General features: G+C 39.8%; 1 protein-coding gene across 1 annotated transcript; it reads right to left on the reverse strand.

The window, feature by feature from the left end:
- Window positions 1-1,544: 1,544 nt before the first annotated feature.
- LOC307124191 (ovochymase) lies at window positions 1,545-27,942 on the reverse strand (the record flags this gene model as incomplete). The annotated part of the gene is made up of 20 exons (XM_079813238.1): window positions 1,545-1,693; window positions 1,799-2,023; window positions 2,229-2,369; window positions 2,489-2,707; window positions 2,802-2,985; window positions 4,186-4,349; window positions 5,525-5,802; window positions 7,268-7,368; window positions 7,656-7,765; window positions 11,558-11,743; window positions 11,945-12,181; window positions 14,447-14,587; window positions 20,560-20,781; window positions 21,139-21,333; window positions 21,440-21,566; window positions 23,204-23,301; window positions 23,630-23,770; window positions 24,254-24,347; window positions 25,833-25,969; window positions 27,816-27,942. 20 exons carry the CDS (start codon window positions 27,940-27,942, stop codon window positions 1,545-1,547), a joined length of 3,276 nt encoding a protein of 1,091 aa, XP_079669364.1.
- Window positions 27,943-27,970: the final 28 nt, after the last annotated feature.

Here is a 27,970-nt window from a genome sequence, read left to right on the forward strand (position 1 = left end):
CCAGAGTAGTGGGCAATAAGAAGACACTGTTAGAGTGTGAAATCAGGAGCAGGAACCACTAGAAGGAAGTACAATATCAGAATTTAAAATGACATTTCCAGTTAAGCATTAGCACACCTGAAGGGCATTTCACAGCTTGCTCATACAGCAGCTTTTCATGCATGTGCTCAAGTGTCATTTCCTGCAGGTTGATTTGAGGAGGTCCATTGACAGGGAATAATATACGTGACTATACACTCGAAAAATATTTAGACCTAAATTTCAGATTTATATAATTGAATTGCATACAAAATTTCTATCCATTTGGATTACACTAACATAAATGATTCTGTAATAGCACTAATAAACTGAATGCGTTTTAAATACACAATAACCAGGATTATCATCAATAAATGTAAATTGTTGCAATTTTAATTATTTCATACATATTAATTAAAGCCACAATATGTAATTTTTCGCCGCTAGAGGTCACTTATTCAAAACTAAGGCGTAGCTTGATGACCCCTGGATTTCACGGAGCATTTATTATGCTGCAAACGAGCGCTTCCGCTCATGTGTATGTGGGGTAACGCAGTGCTGTTTTATCATATTAGATACATTTGAGTGTGTTGAAAGTTATGTTATAATGCTACTCTGTGCGTTCACTCGGCGGCTACTATGAGACACTTGTTGCACACTGCTCACTGTCTCATGTGTGACTCAATTATGCGTCACATTAAGTTTATTTGTTTTTGTTAAAACTAATCCAAATGGATGGACATTTTATATAGCTAAAATTCAAATACATAAATTAAATACACACATGATTAATAGTTATTATAATTTATAAGTCCAAGTACTGCTTTAAATTTCAGAAGGGTTTTCTTCAAGGTCAAAGGTCACTGCATGACCCTACATTTGCATCTTAACCACTTTCACAATAAATGCATCATTAATATCATCTCATGCTCACTGAATAATAACTAGAATAACACTGAATAACAACTAGAACAAATGACAACAGATGCTCAACTAAATCAATCAACTCAGATGAACAGGTCTTTGTTCCTCTGTCCTCTCTCATTCCCCCAGCCTGTTACATAACTCCGGCAGGCATGACAGACTCGGTTTGGGTCTGATCTTGCGTAACTGTTTTGGCCAATCGCATCAGGATGATGTCATTGGTGAGGTCTTTATAGAGTGCAACAATCGGGTTCCAGAAGTAAAAATGATTGGCCAGCCAACATTATCTTACCACCCCCTTGAACACAATAAGGCTCATCTTAATGGACGCTTTTTAATAAACACTGATAAAAACTAAAACAGTTACACAGAATATAATATGGTAAATGTTTAATTGATAATTTGTCGATAGAATATATAACCTTGGGTATGATTTTACCCCCAAATGGCACAAAATGGCATCTGCAAATCCACATTTTGGTGCCTGGATTCCAGTTGTTTCTTGCTTCTCTTTTCTGTAGCTTTCGTTAGTCTAAAGAAATAGCTCAGGTTTCTAATTGAATCTTTTTGTACAGTCAATCGCACAACAGCTCTTTCCCACTTTAGATGTGTTTTTTAGGAAAAACAGCAGGACTGGAGGTCCAATGTCCTTGGAAACCCTTATTCTGGTTAGCATCATTACTGAGGAAGCGGATAGTGGCCTTGTCCCCATTGACAGTTAAAGATGGTAGGGTAGAGCCACAAAATTTTCCTGAACAAAAACAAAAAAACAGGATGCAATATGACAGTGGGAAAATGCAGCAGATTATAATATCAACTAATTATTAACTATTCTATGGTATATGTATGATCAAACCTTGCGATAACCCAGCAGCATCAAAGACCTCTACATAATCCACACACTGGCCCAGCAAACTAACAGCCTGCAGTTCAAAGTGAGTGAAGACAATATGGATTCCAGTGGCCGAGGGGATGGAGATAGTCCAGGTGCACACCGCTTGGCTTGGGTACGCATTGGGCCAGTTGGGTGATTGGAGCTCCCCCTTTTGGCTGGTGAAGTGCCCACCGCAACCAACAGCAGCTGGAGAGGTACAGATAATTAGAAGATGTGATGTTATTTTAAATACATTCTTTTATACAGTTGCTATGGTGTCAGTGGTTTGTTAAAATGAAATGCAATTATGATCAACAGTAATACCAACGCCTATCTTAGCAAAGACCTCTGATCATAACCCAAATCTTAAACATAAAATGTATGCAAAGAAGTGTTCTGTATTTTCACTCACTCTCTATGTCTGTAGGATCCACTGCTTTCCATACGGCACTGAACCCTTCGTCCACAATTTTGTCATTGGAGGAGAAACTGATAGTCAGTGTGTCACCAGCCGTGACTAGATCTCTCGGAGGAGACGTGCTGCAGTGGGTACCTGAGAAAAAGAGACAGAATACACAGTATATTATACCTCATCCACATTCCCTAAACACTGCGGTGGTCCACCTGAGAGCACACTAGTATATATGGATAAGCCACATGGGATATGCCTACCTAGTGTGCCGATGTTATCACCGAGAGTGACTTTGTCATTGAGGCAAAGTGTGGCCTCCTCCAGGGAGAAGTTGCTAAAGTGAAGGTAGACGTTTTTTCCTGTGGGCACACGGATATTCCATTGGCAGGAAGCTCTGTTACTGTAACTATATGGATGATCCATTGATGCCAGCATGCCTTCCGTGCCAACCAGATCCTTCAGTCCGCCGCAACCAGAACCTTGAGAAAAAGACAATGCTTTGTAAACTCTAAAATCTTCAGCTGATTCCAAAACAATCCAGATTCTCCCGTCCAGCGATGCTAACGTACATACCAGTGAGGTCATAGATGTCTTTGCGAATGATGTTCTCAATCCAGGGCGGGTAGGCGGAGGAACGAGTGAAGACACTGGGCTTCTTATCAAAGACACAGCCGATTGGACCAAAACTAGTGATGCCATGCACCTCCCAAGGTGCCGAGGGGCTGTCTTGGCATACCAGGGGTCCACCCGAGTCACCCTATCACATTATATGAAAGCTATGAGTGTAATGGAGGCAAGCTAGTAAGAGCGGTGCATGTAAACCTTACTCCCCTGGCTTAAAGAGGCACACTAGCGACTGACGCGTCTGACTGACTGCACTCTTTAGCATTCTTGTTAGTGCGCCCACCTCTCATGCTGGGGACGGCAGTCCGAATCAAGTAGGACCAGTTAAATTTGGTGTATGACCCAGACGGGAGTGAGGTTTAGGGGGTGAGTGTAATGGAGGCAAGCTAGTAAGAGCGGTGCATGTAAAACTCACTCCAAGGCCTCAAAAAGGTACGCTAGCGACTGATGCTAGAAACTGTAGTCTTCAGCATTCTTGTTAGCATGCCCGGGCCCGCCTCTTATGCCGGAGACAGCAGTCCGAATCAAGTAGGACCAGTTAAATTTAGTGCCCCGACTCAGATGCGAGTGAGGTTTATGGGGGGTGAGTGTAACGGAGGCAAGCTAGTAAGAGCTGTGCGTGTAAACCTTACTCAAATGCCTCAAGATGTGCACTAGCGACTGACGCTAAAGACTGCGTTCTTCCTATCTTTGTTCACAGCCCACCTCTCATGCCGGAGACGCCAGTTCAATTCAAGTAGGACCTGTTAAATTTGGCACCATGACCCGGATGGGAGTGAGTTTTAGGGGGTTGAGTGTAACGGAGGCAAGTTAGTAAAAAGCTGTGCATGTAAACCTCACTTCCCTGGTCTCAAGAGGTGCACTAGCGACTGACGCTAGAGACTGCGGTCTATAGTGTCCTAGTTAGCGTGCCTGCCTCCCATGCGGGAGATAGCAGTTCAAACCAAGTCGGACCGGTAAAATGTGGTGCCGTGATCCGAATGGGTGAGTGTAACGAAAGCAAGCTAGTAAGAGCTGTACGTGTAAACCTCACTCAAAGGCCTAAAGACTGATGCTAGCGTGCCCTCCTCCCACGAGGGTGACGCCGGTTCGAATCCCACTCGCAGTGGGCCGGGTAGGACCAGTTACATGAGCAACAAACATTTTTGTAGATTGTTTTAGGTTGGTTTGTTGTTAGTGCTGCTCTATATCATTTGGTTGCATAATTACAAATAAGAGCATATTTTGAGTGTCTAGTATCAGATATGTAAGACAATCTGCACAAATTGAAAAGGCCCAATTATTAAAAATATAACAGATGTTAACTGTACTTTATCTCTGAATAGTTCCATACCTGGCACACAGACTTGAGCTCATCAGGTAAAGTGTAGCCGCAGCAGATCATGGAGGTCTTGACCTGGAACCACCAGTAGTCCATGCGTTTACAGGTGTCATACGGCACCACCGGCAGGGCCACCTGGTTCAATGCCTCAGCGGCTTTAGGAGCAGTGGAATTACCTGTGGGCAAGATAGCATTGTGTATTAGTACTGTCTCACACTGCATAGCTGGTAACTGGAAGATAATAAAGAATCAAATCAAACCTAATATGATTGTGCATTCTAGGATGCATTATCAAAACTGCACAGCAGAGGGAGCAATCACTCCAGAGTCTTTGGGGACTATCGGGACTGTCAGAGATGTGGGCCAGTGAGTATTTTATATGTAGGATCTGTATATTTTAAGTGCCTGTTTTTATACATCAGTGCAAATATGTTTATAAATCAAATTCAGATGGGGATGTTGAAAAAGTATCCAATCGTCTGAGCGTAAAAAAGCCACGAGACAGATCCCTCTGTAATATTAGCTCCTTGTAGCAGTAAGAAAAATAAGTCACGCTGTTACGACCCCACCAAAAATCCATCACTGACAAAACATCTACTATAATATAATAAAAATGGTCATCCAAGGCACCATTTATATTTTTCGTAAAAAAAATGTAGGTTGAAGTTTTTCATCTAATATTTATATTTTATTTTATTTCAGCCAGTGTTGTTATTGTTAAAATTAAAAGATGTAAAAAAAAAAACATTTTCTTTAATTTAAATGAAGCTGACATAAAATGAAATCAATGAAATAATAAACTAATAAAAATGACAAAAGCACATAACAAAATTACTAAAACTTTACAATTAAAAGGAAAATAGAAAGCATAAAATAAAACTGTATTCAAAATATTAATACATATTATAATAGTATATAATAAATCAAATAATTCACTGATTTCAACTTTATTTTAATTAATGAAAATTATGTTTTATAGTATTAGCTTCATTTAACAATTACAACACTGATTTTGCATGCAAGAATATTTATTTATTATAAAGACTTACACAGTAACACACAGTTACTTTAAATGAACATCAGAGGAAAAAGTCCTTTTCACCGAAGTAATGTTGTACTGACAGCAACCTTTGACCTCCCGACATCAACTACCCACAAACAGGGACTCATTTAAGTGGCAGAAAGCCCCCCCAAGTTTTTTGATTGACTAACAAGTGCTGTCAAGTAGGATACATTTTATGTGCTGTAAATAAAACCACTTACCGCAGCTTTAAATGAGCAAAACCACCATTAAACTTGAGTGAATGGACAACACAGAACAATGTCATGCGATTAAAATAAGTCAACTAACCTGTTTCATCTCCCCAGCCGGTGGCGTAGCATTTTTTGCCCCCGGGCAGGACCTCCCCAACTGAAGGCAGACAAGCGAAATCAATGAAGTCGGTGGGTGTGACTTCTCCATCCAGTCGCACCAGGGCGATATCAAACTCCACAGTTGGCACAGTTGGGTACTGGAAGCCCTCGTGGCGATAGATGCCAAGCACGTTGAAGCACTGCTCGGTTGGTTCAGAGAAGGTCAGGTTGTGTTTCCCTAAACACATTTTCCAGCGATGCAGCTCATCGGCATACCTGATAAGAATCGACACACACATGTACATTGAATCGGTTAATACAGCAAAAACCCTGCCAGGGTCATCGGGACTGAGACAAATCGCTACCTAAGAAAAAATACTCCATTGCAGATAAACGAAATATAATTTAAATTAAATTGACATAAAATATTCCTGAAAATAATTTAAAGGGGTCCTATAAGGTCCTATACAAGATGTAAAATAAGTCTCTGATGTCCCCAGAGTGTGTATGTGGAGTTTTAGCTCAAAATACCCCACAGATCATTTTTTATAGCATGTTAAAATGGTCACTTTTTGAGGGTGAGCAAAAACACACTGATTTTGTGTGTGTCCCTTTAAATGCAAATGAGCTGCTGCTATCTCCCTTTCAGGAAGAGGGCGGAGCTTCAAGAGCTCATGTTAGCAGCTCCGAATCGATTACCTCAGGCAGACATGCACTGAATATGTCAGAAACTGTTCAGCCTTTTATGTTCAAACCGGAGTCGGACAATGATGGAGAGACTCAAGAAGAAATTACAACATATAAAACGCAAAAGGATGTTCCTGAATGGTTAGTTGATGAATTTATGTAGCTGATGTGGAGTTAACTATCTTCAAGTCATTGATTAGCATATTCTGTCATGATAATCTATAAATTGCTCATGTGGGAACTGTTGAAAGATGCACAGAGCCAGAGAATATATGCTGCATTGAGATAGAACAGGTATAGTTTAGTTTATTTACAATTCTAACTTATGTTGTCATCTTTCTTTTATGACGTGCTATTGCATTTGTGTTTCGACAGCATGAGCAGACTGCTAAATGTGATCCTCTACTACAACTCTTCCTCTTCTCAACATGGCCTTTGTTGAGTGTTCCCGGGGGTGGGGATTATGTACATTTTAGGGTTTGGGATGTCACTAACCCGTGAAGAAGCTTGTTGTAGTCCCTACCAGCCGTTTGTTGTAGTCCTTAAAAAGCAATTTCTTTAAAAGAAAATATCTCCCTTTGCTTTGAACTTTGAGCATCGTAACTTTGCAGATGTTGTTTATGCTCAAACAGCAACATTACACACTAACTAAAGTTAAAAATGTGAAATCATAATCAACCACCCCTTTAAATATATCTTGCTCCATGTGTCACATATTTGTGAAAAGGATCATGTTTTGGTCTTGTATTGACAATGCAAGAGTTCTGCACTCTGTAAAGTCTCCTCCAGCACATCTCAAAGACTTTCAAAGAAATGAAAAGCTACACACTCCATCAATGAGGGTTAGAAGAACTGTTGCCAAGCATATAACATGCTATAAACATAAAAATCACTGAAATAATGATTCAATCATAGACTCATAAGCATAAGCCTATTTAAATCCAAACAGCGACTTGTTTTGGCCGGGCAGTGTTTATATATTATGGCATCAGTTATATATCAGAGAATGGAAATCAAAATGAAAATATCAGAGAATGGAAATCTTTTTTGTAACCTGATGAAGCAGTGAGCAGCTGTCAGGACCCAATTCTTATGGATGAGTGTTCCACCACATGTATGACCGAACTTGGGTGAAGTCTCTGAGTCACGCAAAACCTTCAATAAAAAAAAATGCATGCATTTTACATTTTACATTGTGTACAGGATGAGTTATGTATTATGTTTAATACTTAGGGATAGTTTGTTCAAATCACATAATTTTTCATTTCACATAATTTTTAATAAGTGTCAGCTTTAATAAGTGTCAGAAGAGATTTCAGATATCTTATATGACATTATATATATTATATATTTGACATTATATATATTATATATAATGTCATATAAGATATCTGAAATCTCTTCTGGGAAGGGTGTGAGATTGGATGAAGGCTTAACTGTACCTGCATGGATACTTGCCATGGCCAGGAGTGAGGATTGGCAGGTTCTCCGTTGACTATGCGAGTGTTGACAGCGGGAGGGATCGCAGGCTTCCCACAGCTCTCAGGCCAGTCTGTGCATTCAGATGAAGGCTTTTATCTGAGGAGGTTTCTAACATGCTGAATTATTTCAGCTGTCAATTACCTTCCCTGTAAACTACCCAGAAAAATAGACCAGAGTTTTCAAAGGATATTTTGCTATTGCAGAGGAATATATTGAGTCGTACTTTTAAGATTTTGACCATGTTTCCAGGGACTTGGCCATAGCTAACTTTGGGGTGGTTGCCAGGTCATTGTTCTGGGTGGTTTTGAGTGCATATGCCATTCTTACAGTTTGGTGGATTTTGGACTAAGCAGGTTTGTAAAACTAAATAATTATTTAAGTCTTGTAAGAGGGAAAAATGTCTGTCTATCATAAAAACACACTGGTCAAGCTCAGGCTATTATAGCCTAATAATCCAGATCAAATATTTCACATTCTAGATAAGTCTTTTAAAAATAAGGAAAACCGAGGAAGGTTTATGACTGATACCTAGGCTAGTGTTTAACTCCACTTGTAGACAAGTAAGACATGATTCTGGATCAACCTATTTTATTGATCCTGGAACAACATTCCTGTCTGAAAATGTAGTCCTAACCCTACCCCTACCTCTAAACCTATCCCTAAAATCAGAGGGAAATGAAAAACACTGATGTACAAACACCTAACCCTGGTTGTAAGCCTAAACTCTAAACTTGTCCCTCAAATCTGATTGGTTGACTGGAATGTTCCAGGAACAGCAAAGATGTTGCAAAATATATCAGCTCCATTGCGGATTCCAAGTGATCAAGGGCTCAGGCGTTCCATTTAAACTCATTGCAAGGGTTCTGCCAATAGTGGGCGCAACATAAGCAATGACATACATCGGAATGAACGAGACAGAGAGAAGTTAGCGAGGGAAGGGCATAAAAAAAATTAACTTGAATGCTGCCCAAATTTGTTCTTAGGCTGTGTTCGAAATGCCCCCCCCTCCCCTACACCCTCATTCACTATTCCCTACATTAGTCCACTAATATAGTTCACTTGAGTGACTGAATGAAAACGAATGAGTGAATTCGGACACTGAGGGCCCTATCATAAACCAGGCGCAATGCAAGTGATTTTTGCTATTTTCAGTCCAACGCAGTTATCATTTTCACGTCCAGCACCACATTTTTTAAATAGAAAATACACTCGCACCCTTCTGTTCGCCCATGGGCGTGCTGGTCTGAAAACGAGGTGTGTTCAGGCGCATTGTTGGCACGTTGCTATTTTAAGGCAACTGAAAATGACTGCGCCATTGACCAACAAAAACCTGGTCTAAAGTCAATGGCGCAATATTTTCTTTGTTATTTAAAGAGCACATTAGTAATATGCGCCTATAGGCCGGTACACAACGCATGTACACTCTGCTTATTACAAACACAGGGACGCGCAGCAGCAAACAAACATTTTTAAATATTAAAAATAAAAGGATTCCTCTCTGGAGAAGCGTTCATTCTTTCCGCTCACAAATTCCGCAATGTAAATAGTGAATCCACCATGGTGCAAGCGCAACTGGCGTTTAAAGGGAATGGGAGATGAGACTCTGATTGTGTCACAATCACAAGTGACTACATTACCCATAATCCTTTGCCCGGACTCATCATCACTCATTGTTTGCACCTGTGTCTCATCACCTCATTACCCCATTACCCCAGCCTATATAAAGCATGTTCAGTCTATCATCAACTGCGAAGTCTTGTTTGTTGTATTACTGCATTTCTGAGCGTTTTCCCTGGTTTCTTGTCTTGGTTTTGGATTTCTTGCCTGTTCCGTGGATTACCCGTTTGCCTGTCTCTCTTGCCTTATTGGACTGATTACATGTTATGACCCCTTGCCTGTTTGTTGACTACGAGTGTGGATTACCCTTACAAATAAAGCTGCATTTGGATTCTCAACCTCTGTCTCGGAGCAGTACGTTACAGATTGGTTTATTGCACGTTACGCCGAAAAACACACCCATGACTCATTAAGAGACTAGGGACAACCCTTTTGGACCATGTGTCTGGGGCGCCGACCATTTTTAAACTAGAAAAGTGGATTCGGACACACCCTAAGTGCACCTGGGCCATGCGCTTCAGACCCATACGCTGAAAGGGCGGCTGCTTTTGCATAGTGTGTGCTTGCTTTTTAAAAATGATTTGAAATTTGGCAAACTGGCAGCTCCAGTGAAATTAAAAGATTTATGAATGAATTAATGAATGAATGACGTATATATATATAGCGCATTTCCTATGTACTACTGTACACCCAAAGTGCTTTACAATCATGCTAGGGGTCTCTCCTCAACCACCACCAGTGTGCAGCGTCCACTTGGATGATGCGACGACGATGAAGCGTTTCCACACACCAGCTATAGGTGGAGAGGAGAGAGAGTGATAGAGCCAATTCAGTTGATGGGCATTACTAGGAGGCCATGATTGATGAGGGCCAATGAAGGGAATGTGGCCAGGACACCTCTACTCTTTTATGAGAAGTGCCATTGGATTTTTTATGACCACAGAGAGGCAGGACCTTGTTTTAACGTCTCATCTGAAGGACGGGGCTTGTTACAGTATAGTGTCCCCATCACTATCCTGGGACATTAAGACCCACACAGACCACAGGGTGAGCACCCCCTGCTGACCTCACTGACACCTCTTCCAACAGCAACCTGGTTTTCCCAGGAGGTCTCCCATCCAAGTGGGAAACCAGTCTTGGTCTACAGGGTGATATGGCTGTTTATTTTGAACTGTGTCATGGAAACTATGTAGAAACCTTAATGAAAGAATTGAATAATCAAGTATCGCCATCCAATGGCCGGGTGTGTGTACGTCACTTACCTGGGGAACACATGGCACCAGGATGCACTATGGGAAGAAGGCAAGCCGGCGGAGGCAGTGATGCTTTGGGCAATGTTCTGCTGGGAAACCTTGGGTCCTGCCATCCATGTGGATGTTACTTTGACAGGTACCACCTACCTAAGCATTGTTGCAGACCATGTACACCCTTTCATGGAAACAGTATTCCCTGGTGGCTGTGGCTCTTTCAGCAGATAATGTGCCTGCCACAAAGCAAAAATGGTTCAGGAATGGTTTGAGGGGCACAACAGCTAGTTTGAGGTGTTGACTTGGCCTCCAAATTCCCCAGATCTCAATCCAATCGAGCATCTGTGGGATGTCCAAAACAAACAACTACGATCCATTGAGGCCCCACCTCGCAACTTACAGGACTTAAAGGATCTGCTGCTAACATCTTGGTGCCAGATACCACAGCACACCTTCAGGGGTCTAGTGGAGTCCATGCCTCGACGGGTCAGGGCTGTTTTGGCAGCAAAAGCGGGACCAACACAATATTAGGAAGGTGGTCATAATGTTATGCCTGATCTGTGTATGTGTAACCTTTAATTTAAAGTGAAGTTGAGAAAATAGGATTGGGAACATAGGAGGGTTTTTTTATATTCTTAGGTACTAATCATTATGCATTTGTGTTAATTATGGAACATCTCTGCATGGAAAACCATGAAAATTGAAACATTATGTAAAATATGCAATATTGCTTCATGGGAACATAAAATCCTCCAAACTGTAGAAATGACCTGCATTTTCTATGAGGTTGAGATGACATTGTTAGGTGTTTGCTAAGCTGTTGTTGTTGATTGCTAGCCCAGGAAGAATGTACAACTACTATGTGACAATACAGACATGCAATTTCTGGTTAGAAAGATCAGTTCTTGATTTATATTATGTACTGATTTACATTTGCTGGAAATGATGTTTACTTGGCAATGAATCTCATTTTGATTCTGAAATGATTTTGCTCATACCTATCGCGATGTCATCCCATGGGTTGGGTGGCACTGGAGGCTCGGTGGGGGTAGGTAAGGTAGAATCGGTAGACCAGTGTGCACGGAAACCTTTGCCCTCAATGAAATAGTCAGCATGGAAACGTATCACAAGTTCATTTGTTGTGCTTTCGATGACAGCAGGCATTTCGGAGCCACAGAAGGGGCCTGTAGGAAAGTCAATTTATTTGAATGTATTGCCTTCTATAGCCCTTAAAAGCATGCAAGTCCTACCATTTTAGTGGACGGTAAATTATAAACACATGTCTGGTTTGAATGAATGGAGGTTATAAATATGTCACAGTTTTAACTGATTTAAAGGGTCTCATAAACAGGCGTCCTTGCAAAGCATTCCATGTCCTCGCTCACCGTATTTTTTCGCTCCAGGTTGTGTTCCGTCGTAGATGACCACGTTGTCATTGCACTGGCCGAAAAGGATGCCAGCCTCTTCCACGTCAAAATCAGTGAACGTCAATTTAATGGTCTTCCCCTTGGGATCGCGTATGGTCCACAGACACATGCTGTTAGCCGGATAGTTCATGGGCCAGTTTTGAGACTTGATGATGCCTGTCTCCTCCTGTGAGAAACCTCCACATCCTTGGATATCTGCAAGACATCATAAGAGCGGTTTGGTGCCTTCGGACAGACTAACGGCTATAAAATGTGACAGTTAAAGGTAGAATTGTTCCAGCCAAGCAAAATGTCATGAAATTGTGTCTTGCTGTTATAGCAGAAGTCAGCTTGTACATGGGATCTCAGGTTTTAGCCCCAGGTCCAGGACGAGCCACATGTCACCATGGGCTAAAATTAACTTTTTGCCAGGCAAACTTTTATTATTATTTCCAAAAACTTGAACCTGAGATGAGATCTGCATGTGGAAAAGAGGAAAACATTCCGGGACCAATCGTTTTGCTAGATTCTGTTCTAGCTTAATTAAGACTAGTTACAGCACTTGCATATTGTTGCCTTTGACTGTCCTGGTTGCTTCTATTGCACTCATTTGTAAGTCGCTTTGGATAAAAGCGTCTGCTAAATGACTAAATGTAAATGTAGATAAGAGCCTTATTCCTCAGCTGGGATCGTGTAGAGCTCTTTGAAGCTGCATTGAAACCCTTCAACCCAGTGGTCCCCATTGAAGTCCACTATATGGCAAAAAATCCTGGAATGTTTTCCTCAAAAACCGTAATTAATTTTCGACTGAAGAAAGAAAAACATGAAGATTTTGGATGACGTGGGGGTGAGTAAATTATCAGGAAATTTTAATTCTGGAGTGAACTAATCCTTTAAGAAGATTGAGACGATTCGTGCCAATGGTTTGTATGAGCTATTTTAGGGGTGTGACATTTCCCAAACACACTAGAAGCGGTCGACTAATCACAACACACTGGTCCAGCCGACCAATCAGGGCACATTGTGCTTTTCAGAAGGCGGGGCTTCATAGAGACAGGAACAAAACAGAGCATTACGGAATGGATGCATCCGAAATCGCATACTTCCCTACTATATAGTAGGCGAAAAACAGTATGTGACTAAAGTAGTATGTCCGAATTCACAGTACTCATAAAAGAGTAGGCAAAAAGTACCCGGATGAACTACTTCTTCCGGCTAGATTCTGAAGTGGGCGCTGGTAGGTCACATGATAATGACAACATGGCGAATGTAGCATGTCCAGATTAAATTTATACTATACACACTCGCGGTGTGAAGTAATTAGAGAGAGTATGTGATATCGGATGCAGCCACAGACTGGGAAGAGAAGAGCTGCAATATTTTTTGAACATTCAAGCATTAAAACCTATTCTAGTTAGACTGGGTAAACCTAGCCTGATCTGCCGGCGATTTGATTTCGCCCTGCAACTCAGTCTGGAAACCTGTACATTCATTTCTGCTGCTTCTGTTACACTTTTACGGGAACCAATCACAGACTGGCTTATCCACCTGGCGCGCAATTGGCGGGTTTATCACGATGACGGATAGAGAAGCGATGGGTCAATGCCCGTTGATCACGCCTCTTGTTGTCTGATTGGTTGAAGTACTATCCAATTGCGTACAGAGACATTTAATGTATTTGGTGTGGTGATAGTCAGACAATATTCTAGTATCAAAATCAAGACTTTAATAAAAGGTCCCCTTTAACAGCATTTTTGTATTCTAATAAAATTATATTAAAAATGCAAAAATACATAAACATAAGTATATATAATAATGTATAAAATGTATATGTATAAGGCCTTCTTTTTGTTCTGTACGTCTGGTTCGCTGCACAGGCAGAGGGAAACTGCAGGCAGAAATGACTGAGTCTAAGTAGAATATGTCATAGAGACAAGCTTTAAGTGAACACTTGCAATGCATGTTAATGCAGGCGTCAATCAGCATGACTACAGATGGTTTCCTCTCCTTTTTTAGGGGTGTAGCATCTGGTGAAGGGGGACATGTTTTTCATAAATCCAGGAATGTGTATATTTACTGTGAAATATAGCTTTTTCAATTGCCACTGTGTCAGCCAGGGTATTTATTTGAGCAATTTGGCTCTATTCCAGCTTGGAGATTGGCAACAGAAATTAGATTTCCAAGATATAATTGTATTTCTAAAATATAATTCAATTATTGTTAAAATTGGACGATTAAATGATGTTGACTGTGTTTGCCACACTGTTTCCTATGGTTATTTCTGCATTGCTATTCTACCCTCATTACCTGGATTTCAAAATCTCCATAGGACACACACACATACAAAATCTCACAAGACACACAGGGCTGCTGATGGCTGTTTGCTCGCAGCTGCATCAGCAGGATTCATCCGAGGTGTGTGTGTGTGTGTGTGTAGGTGTGAGTAGATAGATGTCTTTATACGTTTGTAAGGTGTTTTACCAGAAAGGTCCTCTGGATACACAGCTTCCCATGTGGCAGAGAAGCCACGGTCGGCTAGCCGAACATCTGACTGGAAACTCAGCAACATGTTGTTACTGACACTGATAAGAACTGGAGGAGGAACAAACCCGCAGTGTGTGCCTGAGAGAGAGAGATAAAATAGAAAGAGAAAGTTTCTGCATCACTCTGCATCTCATGGCCCAAAGTCAGAACACTGACTTTTGCATCAATTGCACTTAAAGGAACACGCCACTATTTTTGAAAATAGGCTCATTTTCCAACTCCCCTAGAGTTAAACAGTTGAGTTTTACCGTTTTTGAATCCATTCAGCCGATCTCCAGGTCTGGCGGTAGCACTTTTAGCATAGCTTAGCATAGATCATTGAATCTGATTAGACCGTTAGCATCTCGCTCAAAAAAATGACCAAAGAGTTTCGATATTTTTCCTATTTAAAACTTGACTCTTCTGTAGTTACATTGTGTACTAAGACCGACGGAAAATGAAAAGTTGCGATTTTCTAGACCGATATGGCTAGGAACTATATTCTCATTCCTGCGTAATAATCAAGGAACTGCTGTACCATGAGTGCAGCGGCACAATGATATTACACAGCGCCTGAAAATAGGCTAACTTCCGTCAACATAACCAACGTGACAACCTGCTTGCACAGAGAGCGTGCTGGGGACTATTTTCAGGCGCTGCGTAATATACTGGCAGACCCGGAGATCGGCTGAATGGATTTGAAAACGGAAAAACTCAACTATGTAACTCTAGAGGAGTTGGAAAATGAGCCTCGTTTCAAAAATAGTGACGTCCACTTACAATGTTAGTCTAAGTTCCTTGCAGTGCCGACGCTCCAACCATGTGCATCACACACAGCGCCTAGGGCACCAAGTGCTTAGGGGGGCACCACAAGAAAATGCTCCCTCCAGATATAAAGTCAGAATCTCGTGATATAGAGTCACAATTGTGAGGAATAAAGTCAGAATTTAAAAACTTGCAATTCAAATTGTGATTTATTTTCTCAGAATGGTGAGATATAAACTCACAATTGCGAGTTATAAACTGCAATTCTGAGAAACAAGACTGACTTTTTCCAGAATTGCAAGTTCATATCACACAATTCTGTGAAAAAAGAAAAATGTAAACTCGCAATTTTGAGGAAAAAAGTCAAAATTGTAAGATAAAAAGTCTTTTTTTTTTAATTCTGTGGTGGAAACAAGCTTTATATAAATTCATAATTATGGCATAAGAAGTTTAAATTATAATAGGCTGTACTAAGTAATAATAATGGCATTTTTTCATAATTATGACCTTTTTATCTCATGATAATGACTTTTTGTCTCATATTATGTGCTCTATAGCTCAATATATTTATCCTGGATATTCAGGATTCGAGGTTTGACTGTACATTTATGAAAGGGTTATTTCACCCCAAAAGGAAAATTCTGTCATTAATTACTATGAATTACTATCAATAGAACTGTCTCTTTTTCACTTCAATTAATGCCTTTTCCTATTGATATTTTAATTTTAACCTTAAAACAAAATACAGCGCAAGAAACACAATGTACTGTACATAATTATTTAAGGTAAGTTGTGTTCATTTTATGATTGGTTCATAGAAAATAATTGGTATACTTTTATTACTCAACGGTTGGCCTGTGCAAGCTTGATTTGATTTGATTTGATTCATCATTAATAAACAATGGCAACTTTCTGTGTTTACAAGTTGTTATGTATTAAAGAACTCACTTCAGCTTTAATAGTACAAAAAAGGAATTTGGGAAGTCATCATCTCCATTTCATATGAAGATAATGATTATTTCATTTGAAGATAATGATTATTTCATTTGTTGAATGGCATCTAATTATGTGAGAGAAATGAACTCATGCCATGTGTGCTAATCAGTGTTCCTGCAATACAAGTCAAATTCATTACTGTATCGCTCAGGTTAACATGGTTTGTTATGCATTTCTATTCAAACTGTTTGGACCACTCCTATCTTCAGAGTAATACAGACTGTCAACAGAACTAACACTTACACACCGATTCGTCTTGACAGCCAGGATAAAGTGATGTGAAGAACACATACACATACACACTTGCACCCAGCAAGTAAGGACACAATGTCAAGACAAATGAACCATAATGTCCATGACTGCTGGTGGACCAAAACTGAACTTGTTTTTATAAAGAATTTCAGCCCCTGTGTTCACTGGTTTGATGGAACAGTTCACCTAAAACAATACATTTTTATTTTGATTTGTTGTTGCTCCAATAATGTTCTTTTATTGCTGTATATATATATATATATGTAGTAGATATATATATATATGCAAAACAATGCTTTCCTTAGTATTTTTGTCTTGTTTCCAGTCCAAATATCTAAAAATGCTTAAATCAAGATGCATTTATGCATGTGAGTTTTTGCTTAAAACAAGCAAAATTATATGGGCTAAGAAAAAAATCCCATTGGCAGATAATTTTGCTTGTTTTAAGATAAATAAACAAAAACTCAATTTAGAATTTCTTTTTTTTTTTTTCAGAACACAAGACATGCCTTTTTTTTATTTATCTAGTAAATGCATCTAGATTGAAGAATTTTTAGATATTTAGACAGGAAACAAGACAAAAATACTAAGTAAGAAAAGCCTTTTTTGCTGCCTAAGTTTGAAAGGTCCATTCTCCATTCATTGTAATCGCAAGAACAAGAGCGATTCAGTTTTTTTGTCCCACGGAAGAAAGAAAATCACACAGGTTTGGACAGACATGAAGTGACATTAAAGAGTGTACTATTCCTCTACATGTTCACTGCTCTGCAAATAGCCTGCAAAACACTTGTCCCTTTTTGTCTTTTCTTGTAGTTCAAACATCCCAAACTTTTGGTCTTTTCCCCTCACACTTTCTCTTTCTCAACCTGCACTGGGACTTATTGACAGTATCTGGCGTGCAGTCCTTGAAAAGCTGCTGCAGATAAGCGTATCGGCTGCTCACAGCTCTGTTTGATGTTCAGTAATAAGGAGCCATAATTTATAGTACGCACGCCTGCTGGCTCATGCCTCGCTGAGACTGATGATAATCAGTTTTTACAGTCCCTTTGTGCAAGGGATAAGAGAGAGCGATGAGAGCGCCAGCTACTCTTGCGCCAGCGGTGCCATTTAGTGTTAGTTTATGGGCCCCAAAACAGAGTCGAAGGTCATCTCTGATATGCCACGGTTTAGAACGTTGCTATGCTGGCTTGACACATTTTATCTAATTAAATTACTGGAGGATGTGTCACATGAATAGGACAAGTGTGTTCACATATTAAAGAGGACTTATTATGCCCTTTTACATTGTCTTGATTTTGTTTTTGGGGTCTACTAGAATAGGTTGTCATGATCAAATGCTCGCAAAAACATAATTTTTTACATATTTCACATGGTTGCAGCACCTCTCATCCCAGTCTGTCAGTAACACTCTGTGATGCGATTCCCGTACAATGACGTAACTTGCTGCTAAACTACCGCAGTTCAATGTTTCATTGAATAAATCAACAAGCTAGTCACGACTGTTTCCCAAAATCAAATTGTCGCAAATTGGCCGTTCAACCACTTTGGTTAATGATGTCACGCAGGTGGAGGAGTAATAACTTTTCGAATCTAATAAATGCAAGATGTTATGCTGAAAAATTACGGACATGGCATCTGAGGAGTAATTCTCATTTTCTCAGTTATTTTGCCTTATTTCCAGATTCAGTCATAGACTCGTTTCTACGTACTAGAGCATGTACATGTAGCCTGGATGCCAGCCGAACTTAGCCCTGCCCACAACATTTGAGCTTGGGCAGTTCGGTCTGGACTTGATCCGTAGAGGAGTAATTATGCCCGAACAGAAGCTGTTCGGTCCAATGAAATTGTCAGGGCGGGCTTTAGACAATGATGGACAGATGATCAACATTAATGTAATCATCCACGTCATTAAAGGCGCTTGGGTTGAATTTGTTCTAATCCTAAACAGAGAACTTGTTCGTATATGTATTAACCATTACTATTTCTCTCAGAAATGATGATCGTGTTGGTAAGTACTCTGTGTATCCTTAAATTCTTTTTATACAACACCGGCAAAGATCGTTTACACTCATCTTTTTCTTCTAACATTACTTATTCCAGCGTGCGTGCAGACAGGGTTGCCAAGTTTTTACAACAAAACCCGCCCTATTGCTACTCAAAACTAGCCAAAAACAAGCCCAATGGTTTTCCGAGGGGGGGTTCTCCGGAAAAAAATGGCATTTGGGGGGTAAAATATGTGTTATTTTGGCAGGGCTGCCTGCTAAAATTCGCATTCCTGGGACTGTATATCACATAATTGGTGTCGCTTCAACCCGCGGACATGGAAAACAACCCACGGACTTGGCAACACTGTGTGCAGTTGAGTTCTGTTGACATTTGACAACTAACGTTATGCGTCGCTCTGTTGCTCTGATTGGTTGTAGGTCTATCCAATTGAGGTCTTTCCTGGTTCAGTTGAAACACGCCCCATAATCACAGCCCAACGGAGCAGCATCAGACTCATATTCTGACTAGAATTGTGTATGACGACGTCAGGCTAATGTACATGCACACTCTAAAAAAAACGGTGCTTTAAATCGCTTGACAAACTAAAACAGACGTAAATGTCATTTGTATGTATTCAAAATCAAATATAGATTGTACTGAATGTCAGCTTGCTTATTTAGCTCAAGATAAGGATTTATTAAGCCCACATGTTATAAAAACAGGAAACTATGCTTCTAACCACAGGCGAGAGCTGTCGTTCCAACCACACAAATTTGCAATGCTGTTAGCAAATGTTCGTCGGAACTATGATTTCGGGAAACACAGACTCGTTAAACTATGCTGATAACAACGGGACCATAGTTGGCTAACGATGCTTTCGGGAAACCAAACCCTGTTTAGTTTCGGTCTCTATGAAGCCCCTCTTTCTGAAAAGAGCAGTGTGCTCTGATTGGTCAGTTGGACCGGTGTGTTGTGATTGGTCAACCACTTTGAGCATGTTTGTCAAATGTCACGTCCCATACCATAACCATGAGTTTCAACCAAGCGGCAACCTCCCGCGGTCTCTCTCGAAGCCAATACGGAAGTGACTTAAACTGCAATTCATCGACTGGCCGCTAGGGACAGGCTCCAGAAGGAGCAGAATCTCATTGAGCCCCATGTTAAAATGCCCAACTTTACAGCAGAAAAAACACGTTTACAGCCTGGTACAAATTGTGGTTTTGGTCTATACGGCTAATTTTGCTCTTCATGACAACTGTGAGGGGGGTGAATTTTTTTATATCTCATCCGTTTAAATTATATTAAGCCATAAAGTTCTGCGTAATTAAGGGCGTGACCACTTGAGTGACAGATGGATAGCCACTATGGTTGAGCTAGGCGGGGCATGGTTTCAGCAATCAGGCACCTCAGCTCCAGCCATGTCCCGCCTCTTCGCCCATGTTCAGTTATCTGTGATGACGCGCTACCAAGATAGCAACAGCCGGCTTTTAGGCTTCAAAAATGCTCTTCGGAAACCTACGGGTGACGTCACAGACACAAGGTCCATATTTTTTGCCAGTCTATGGTTTCAACACACTACTAAATAACTCAACCAAGCCTCGCCCTTTTACTTGCATATGAATAGGGCGGGAATTATTTAAATGAGGGATATCGTGACGTGAGTGTTTGTTCCTGGTAGAAAACTCAAGACTGCAATGGAGGCGTTTCAGGGAGTTCAGAAACAGTGCGCACCGATATAGAGAATAACTCCCTCTGGAGTGACTTTGTGCTTTGTAACTTTGCAGACGTTTTTTAAGTTCAAACAGCAACAAAACACACTAAAGAAAGTTGAAAATATAAAAACAAGCTTAATAGGTCCTCTTTAAGCGCAGTTTAATAATGCTGATTCGGGCCATTGCTAAACTGGAAGATTTTTGTTTTTAAAACTTGCAAAACTCGCCCCCATGATGCTTGGGTCTTGTGGGTGGTTTCCAGGGTGTTGCTAAGGTGTTCCAGAGTTTACATTGTAAGCACCATTTATTAAACATTAAGCTATAGTAACCATTGTATCCTTTTTTTGAGTCGTGTCTTACCCAGTGACTGCTGAGTATCTTTGACGGTGAGTTTATCTTTGCCACATTGGCCTGCTTCACCCACGATGGCCAGATCAGTGATGTGCAGTTTGACAAGAAAGCCCTCGTCCACTGTGATGTCCCAAGAGCAGCTCAAGTTTGCAGGATAAGCCTGAGGATAGTTCTTGGAGTTTATCTGACCTTTACGTCCGAACAGCTTCCCAGGGGACCCACAGCCAGAGTCTGAACAGAGAGCGAGTGTTATTGTCTGAACAATAATGCTTAAAAGAAATTCATCACACTCTGCAATCTTTAAATATCATCTGGCTTCATGTAGGGTAGAAAGCATGTCATGCTTGATGATGGCACTGCAAAATGTGCTAGTTATCTCTTTAGGTCTTTAATGCCTAAACTAGAGAGAAATTCAATTAAATGGAGAGTAAACTGAGACTTTTGCTTCTTAGATCAGATCCTCAACGATGAATCTCATATTTGCCAATATTTCCAAGTCTTCAATCTATAATCAGCCCTGTACTTTAATATGATCAGGTAAGTGATAATTTGATGTTGTTTCTTTCAAAATACCGTGACTGTACTTGCCTTCTGGAGCAGGTGTGGTGGCTGATGGTCCAGTGGTTGTGGTTGTTGGTGCGGTTGTAATCGGTGGGGCACTTGCTATGGTGTAGGTGGCACTGAACCCTTTAGCAGTCCCATTCGAATCAGACTTGAAACGAACTACCATACTACTGCCACTAGACAACACCGGAGCCGGGACCTTGTTTCCACAGAAACGACCTACAGTAATTGAGATTTATGTTTTTTGGCAGATAAAAACAAGTGCACAGATGTTCGGCGAAGAACAAAGGCCAGCTTTTTGGATTCAGTAAATGTCAGTTCTCACCCAGTTGGGCGGCACCATCTGAAGCACCAACATAGATGTCCACAAAGTCACCACATGAATCTGGGACAAGGTCAAAAGCTGTGAATGTTAGCCGGACCTTTTCCAAATCAGCCACGTGTATCTTCCACTGGGCAACACACACATATGAAAAAATGTGTTAATTTAACGTTAAACCTCACCTTAGAATAACTAGATTACAGTGCATTTAAACGGCTGCTGGCATTTTGTTTTTGCATATGCACACTTTAGCAACTGCACAATACATAGATTGATCCAAATGCAATTCTGGTATCCTGACAGCAGGGCTGGTGATTGAAACTGTGCTTCCTCATGCATCTTTAGTTATTTTCAAGTCAAGGCTGGCTGTAGATTAGCTGATGTGGGTAAATATCCTGCCAGATGGAGCCGAACTGTGAGGAAGCTTCCAGCAATCAGACTTCCACAATCAAAACTGATCATTGAATCCTCCTCACAAACTCCACAATTTCCTCTGTATGTGCAATCTGATTGTCATTGGATTCATTGTTCATAAAAAATTTGTCAAAAAAATATGGAATTTATATTTTTTAGAAGTTGTGAAAAAATGTGTGTGCAAAACGCTGTGATGCTAAAATGTTGTGGATGGATGCAAAGGACTTTGATAGTGGTTGCTAGTGAGACAAATATTTGTATGCTATTGATTAGATTATAGATGACTAAAGGTGCGGTCACATTTACAATTGTTCTGCTCATTTTTGTGGGCGAAAATTTCGGCATTTCAACCCCACGCAGAATTTGCATCGAATGGTCACTTGAATTCGCTGTGTTGACCAACAGAAAGCTGCTTGGTTTGAAAGTGATTTCTGTGTAAGCTGTTCATACATTTGTACACTATTGACAATAGACAATACATAACGGACCTTTTTTGCCTTTGAAGCTTCAAAAAGTTCATAAAGAGATCGTAAAACGTATCCATATGAATTGAGCAGTTTAGACCAAATTTTCTGAAGAGACTTTATCGCTTTATATGATGAACAGATTTCATTTAGGCTTTTATTCGTATTTAAACATTTGATACACAAGAATGAACCTCATTGGTTCTTGCTGAAGCTCAAACGTGCTGCGTAACACAAGAATGAACCTCATTGGTTCTTGCTGAAGCTAAAATGTGCTGTGTAACACAAGAATGAACCTCATTGGTTCTTGCAGAAGCTCAAACGTGCTGTGTAACACGAGAATGAACCTCATTGGTTCTTGCTGAAGCTCAAATGTGCTGCGTAACACAAGAATGAACCTCATTGGTTCTCGCACCTCAAGCCAACATGATTGATGTGTGAGATGATGAATGTTTATATGTGTGTATAAAAGCCTAAATTCAATCTGTTCATCATATAAAGCGATCAAGTCTTTTCAGAAAATTTGGACTAAACCACTCAATTCATATGCATTCGTTTTACGATCTCTTTATGAATTTTTTGAAGCGTCAAATTGGTAGTTGTGTAGCTGTCAATGGAGGGACAGAAGAAAAAAAAAAGATCTTCATTTGTGTTCTGAAGATGAACAAAAGTCTTATGGGTTTGGAAAGACATGAGGGTGTCGTTGACAGAATTTAATTTTTTGGGCGAACTATCCCTTTAAGGCAGCAGATATTGAACACAATGTTCAGAGCAATAGAGTAGCGGGTGGAAAAGGACAAGGATACAAACTCCAGAGAACAAACAGGAAAAAGACAAATTGTGATAAATCAAGAGCAGGTGTAGAGGTCATATTGATCATTGGAAGCACCTGGTAGAGCGCGCCATTCTCATAGTTTTGTGCGGGAAAGCCAGGGGTCAACAGCTCCCCACGGTCACCTTGAAGAACGCCACCAGCCCCAACTATTTCTAGAAGCATGGGAACGAGAGATTTAGCTGCATAGAGAGACACCAAAAGGGTATTCCAGCAGCCCCCCTCCCCTCCCAATACACCCCAGTTACACACACACACACACACACACACACACACACACATTAATGCTCTGCGTCTCTTTCTAGGTCAGCTGCAGCGAGACACATATAACAGCCTCTCAGTATCTGGCAGAGTAAGATACAGTCACTAAATGATGATAGGAAAGGTGCAGCAGACGTGCATTGTTAAATCTCAAATGTTCTTCCACCGTGTTAATAATACTGTTATGTAATTAAGTCATTATGTAACACTCATTGTCATTACCTGATGCCGTCTCAGGGGCCACAGCTTGGTACAGGGCTTTGAATCCCTTCTCTGTGTATCTGTCGTTGGTATCAAAGTACACAAAAATGCTGTTTCCTAAGGAAACTATTGGTTTAGGCGTTGAATAGCCGCAGTACTTCCCTGGAAGAGAAAGAAATCGTAGAGTTTTTATTGAACACAAAAACAAATCTCTTACATTTTCTCATCATTTTGCCATCCTAAATAGTGAAGATTATATAATCATCTGAGTTTATAGTCCATTTTTGGGTTGTGACACACCAGTTGAAAACCGCTGGACTAGAATACCCAGGAAAATACAGCTCTTTTGCTGAAGTTAGAGTAGCCAGTTTTTGACTTGGTGTGTGTCCCCTCATTCAAACCGAAAATTTGGCAGGACATGCTCAGCATAAGCAATGGCTCAACAGTCAAAAAATGGTGACCGGTAACATTCAGTCAATCTGTCAGAAGTTAATTGCCTCACGCCCTCTGGAAATAAATGCATGCAGGCAGGCAGATCTCTTCTGTGCTCATGGTAATTAACTAGCAGTGGATTTTTCTAACTCTCTCTGCAGGGAAGAGAAATGGTTTTGCCAAAATGATGACCAACCTCAGCACAAGACTCACCAATGGTGCCGAGTCCATCCTTGAGAGTGACAAAGTCGGCCTCACAATGATTGGAGTCCTCTATAGAGAAGCCTTCAAACCACAGATGGATCACCTGGAAGAAGAAACAATGAGAATTCAGAATTTGGTGTAGAAACAACTCAAAAATTGCTACTCTTAAAAATAAAGGTTCCAAACGGGTGTTTTCACAGCGGTGCCATAGAAGAACAATAGTTGCTTCCTCAAAGAGCTTTTCAATGATGAAGTCTTAAAATAATTTTCTCTTAATGTGAAGAAAAATCTAAAAGAACCCTTTTCCACTATAAAGATCCTTTTGTGGAATGGAGAGAATCCTTATACGTTAAAGGTTCTTGATGCAAATAAAGAACATATAATTTTAAGTGTGTAGTAAATTTCACAAACAATTACAAAGAAACAGGAAGTAACACATTGAATTAAAGTCCCCCTGTAGTCAATCATTTTATTTCTATAAACTCATCTTTGATCACCAAAATTACATATTTCAACGTTTTTCCTTTGAAAAAAAAATGTCTTCATGCTTTAAAATAGCTTGAATGTAACTCTACACCCTTGCTTCATAAGTATCTGTGGTCATTGCTTATGTTGCATGAGTGCGGACTACTGGCGGAACCTTTGCAATGGACTGAACTGGAACGCCGTAAGCCCTTGATCACTTGGAATTCCTTTTTTTCCTTTACAAAATTTCTTAATGCAGCATTCTATATGTATATAGGTGTGTTTGAGTTGTTTTAAATGTTTTTAAAAATAATCAAAATATCATAGAGTTGTCTGTGGTGGGGTAAATTAAACGCGATATGCGGTCACGTCACATTCGTGCTGCATTGTGGTAGGCTTTATGAAGCTGCCTTAAGTGTACATATGAAGTAGAATCACTCCCTGTCAAAATCGAGGGAGCGAGGGTCATATAAACTTCCCTCGTCCACTTCACGAAGTGGAACACACCTCAAAATGGCGGCAGGGATTCCCCTGAAGGGAAGTGCTTAGGGAAGTTGCAAGTGAGTGTCTAAAAGTGGAGTGGAACTCAGCACTGATTGTTACAAGGTAGTTTGTGACGTCAGAAATAATTTTATTGAGACTGTCTTTGGTTCACTGGACTTTTAAGGAGAAAATACTCAGCAATGGTGTTGACTTATGAATCTGCACATGGTTCTTAAAGCATTAAAAACACCACATATAGCCTAAACAACGTTAAAAACTTGGTTTTCACCACAGGGGGTCTTTACACATGATGACATTTTGAAGTTGAAAAACAGAATATAGTATTTTCTTGTAAAATATGCTTATCTTTTGTTTTTAACCTACCTTGAAAATCTAATGTAGGGCTAAAATAAATATACAAAAAACTGCACATTCGATATTTATAAATAGCAGTTATGAGCACCTCTTTTCACTGACCCTTAAAAAAAGAAAAAAAATACATTGTTTTGAAGAGTTTGAGTCCTTATTTGAAGCCCTATAATGTGAAAAGTGCTTTCAGAAACCAGGTCATCTTAAAAGCCTTCCAGTGTCTTAATGAGCAGCTAACGGCTAATGAGCTGAGCTAAGTGTCACCCCGTACCTTATTGGCTTCCACCGTGATGTGCCAACTGCAGCTCATGCCATTGTTGTAGCTACTGGGGTAATTCCCACTGGAAAATTCCCCTGAGGAAGCCGTCAGCTCCTGCAGACTCCCACATCCCGTATTGATCTCATCCTCTGCGGACAGAGACAGAGCGAGGAATAGAATTTGACATCGCCTGTGTAAACAGATTGATTTCGTTTCCTCAGCAACACCGCAGGTGAAGCTATTTCATGGATTCAGCCTCGTGGAACAAAATGCAGTTTTAGTCTGGTAAATTAATTTGAAAAGAAAAGATAATGTGTGTGTATGTACCAAACAAAAGTTATAGGCCTATATATTGCGCTGCATTCATCATAGTGATGCACAATTAATCGTATCTGTAATTGTGAAACATAGGCTAAGCAGCATTGCAAGTTTTAAGTGATTTTTTGCTACACATTATACATAGTCATAGATAATTATTATATATAGGCCTGTATATATTTTTTTTCCAAGAACTTTTATGGAACAAAATTAACAAACAAAATTGGTATAGTACAGAATATGAAATTCTAAATCAGACAATAGACAAGCATCATAACATACGATAGAAAATAAATAAATATATATAAATAATAAAATATAAGTAATAAAAGACTAGGGGCTCTCAGCAAGTTTAAGATGCATCGTTTTAAGGCATTCTTTTTCTTCATTAGTTTTAATGAGGAGAAGTAATGACAGAGTTCCTTTTGAAAAACATAAAAGTTTGGAAGTGTTTCCAGGAATCTATTCTTGTGTAAAAAGAATTTCCCAAGAATGTATTAATTGCCAAGTCATATAGGCCCTACGTTTCATCTTTCATAAGTATACCAAAAATTATATTTTCCTTTGTTAATTCAGGTAAATCTTCAAATTTAGGCAATAACCAGTAATGCAAATCCTCCCAGAATGCACAGGCAAATTTACATTTATACAAAAGATGTTCTGTTGTTTCCATCTGATCATCACATAAAGAGCAACTGTTAACCTCGGAACCAAATCGACATCTCAAAAATCTCTGGAATAAATTTAGATTAGCGAGAGAAACGCCATTCACCAAAAGCTTAGGAAGACAAGGGGTTACATTGCTTTGAGATATGTTGTAAGACATCTGAGGATTGCTCTGATAATGTCGTCGTCATACTGTTTTCTGTCAAATAAATTACATTTTGAACAAAAATTCTCAAAAGACAAAATAACTCCAGTATTATCTAACATATGCATCACAGACCATATTCCTTTCTCCCACCAATTTTTGTAAAATAAAGATTTATTCCTAAATACCACATACCAATTCCACAAAGGGACATTGTGAGGATAGTCATAGATAAATACTTCAGGTGTAATTTCACTCGCATGAAACTTTTGCATTATTGTGCACCAGAGTGTAAACGTCCTTCTGGAAGAAAGTTATTACTGGAAGCTTCTGAGAGATATTTTTGAGAGTATTATACAGTTTCGCTTCATAATTTACATGCTGCTTTCAAGTGCTTTCTAAATAGGAGGAGGCTGCATTGTGTGGCTCAGATTTCACAATAGTGTTCCACAGTTCCATCGAGTCTGATTCAACCAAACGTAAAAAATCATTTCAAGTTTTATCAATAACTTCAGTCATTCAAAAGTTAATTAGAAGAGTGCAAAGAAATCATCTGGGTTAGAATTTCATTAAAAGCGTCAACATAAATAAGCTGTTTTCATGAATTTGAAGTAGCAGAGATTCATTACAGGCTAGTTGTTTCTCGAGTAAACATCTTTGTGGCTTTGATCAAGTCTATTGATTAGACATTATATTCCCTTATAATCATAAATAACGATACCATTTCTATTGTTGTATTTTATTACCACTGAGATGCTGCCTACATTTATATCTGAGTGGAACTAAGTAAGTGTGTAAAACTAATTATCTTGATTAAATACACTATCTGGATTTGGACCAACAGCATTGAAGAAACAATAACCCACCTCTTGGACTTGAGTTGTTCTTCTCAATGACAAAGACCACAACAAGTCCAATAGTGACTGCGGTCAGGGCTACAAATAGGAAGATCAGGCTCTTCTCTAGTGTTGTCAGACCCTTCTTGGACTTCATTTGTTCGGATGTTCCTCAACGTTATCCA

The sequence above is a fragment of the Gobio gobio genome, assembly GCF_949357685.1.
Source record: "Gobio gobio genome assembly, chromosome: 3".
Classification (NCBI taxonomy): Eukaryota; Metazoa; Chordata; class Actinopteri; order Cypriniformes; family Gobionidae; genus Gobio; species Gobio gobio.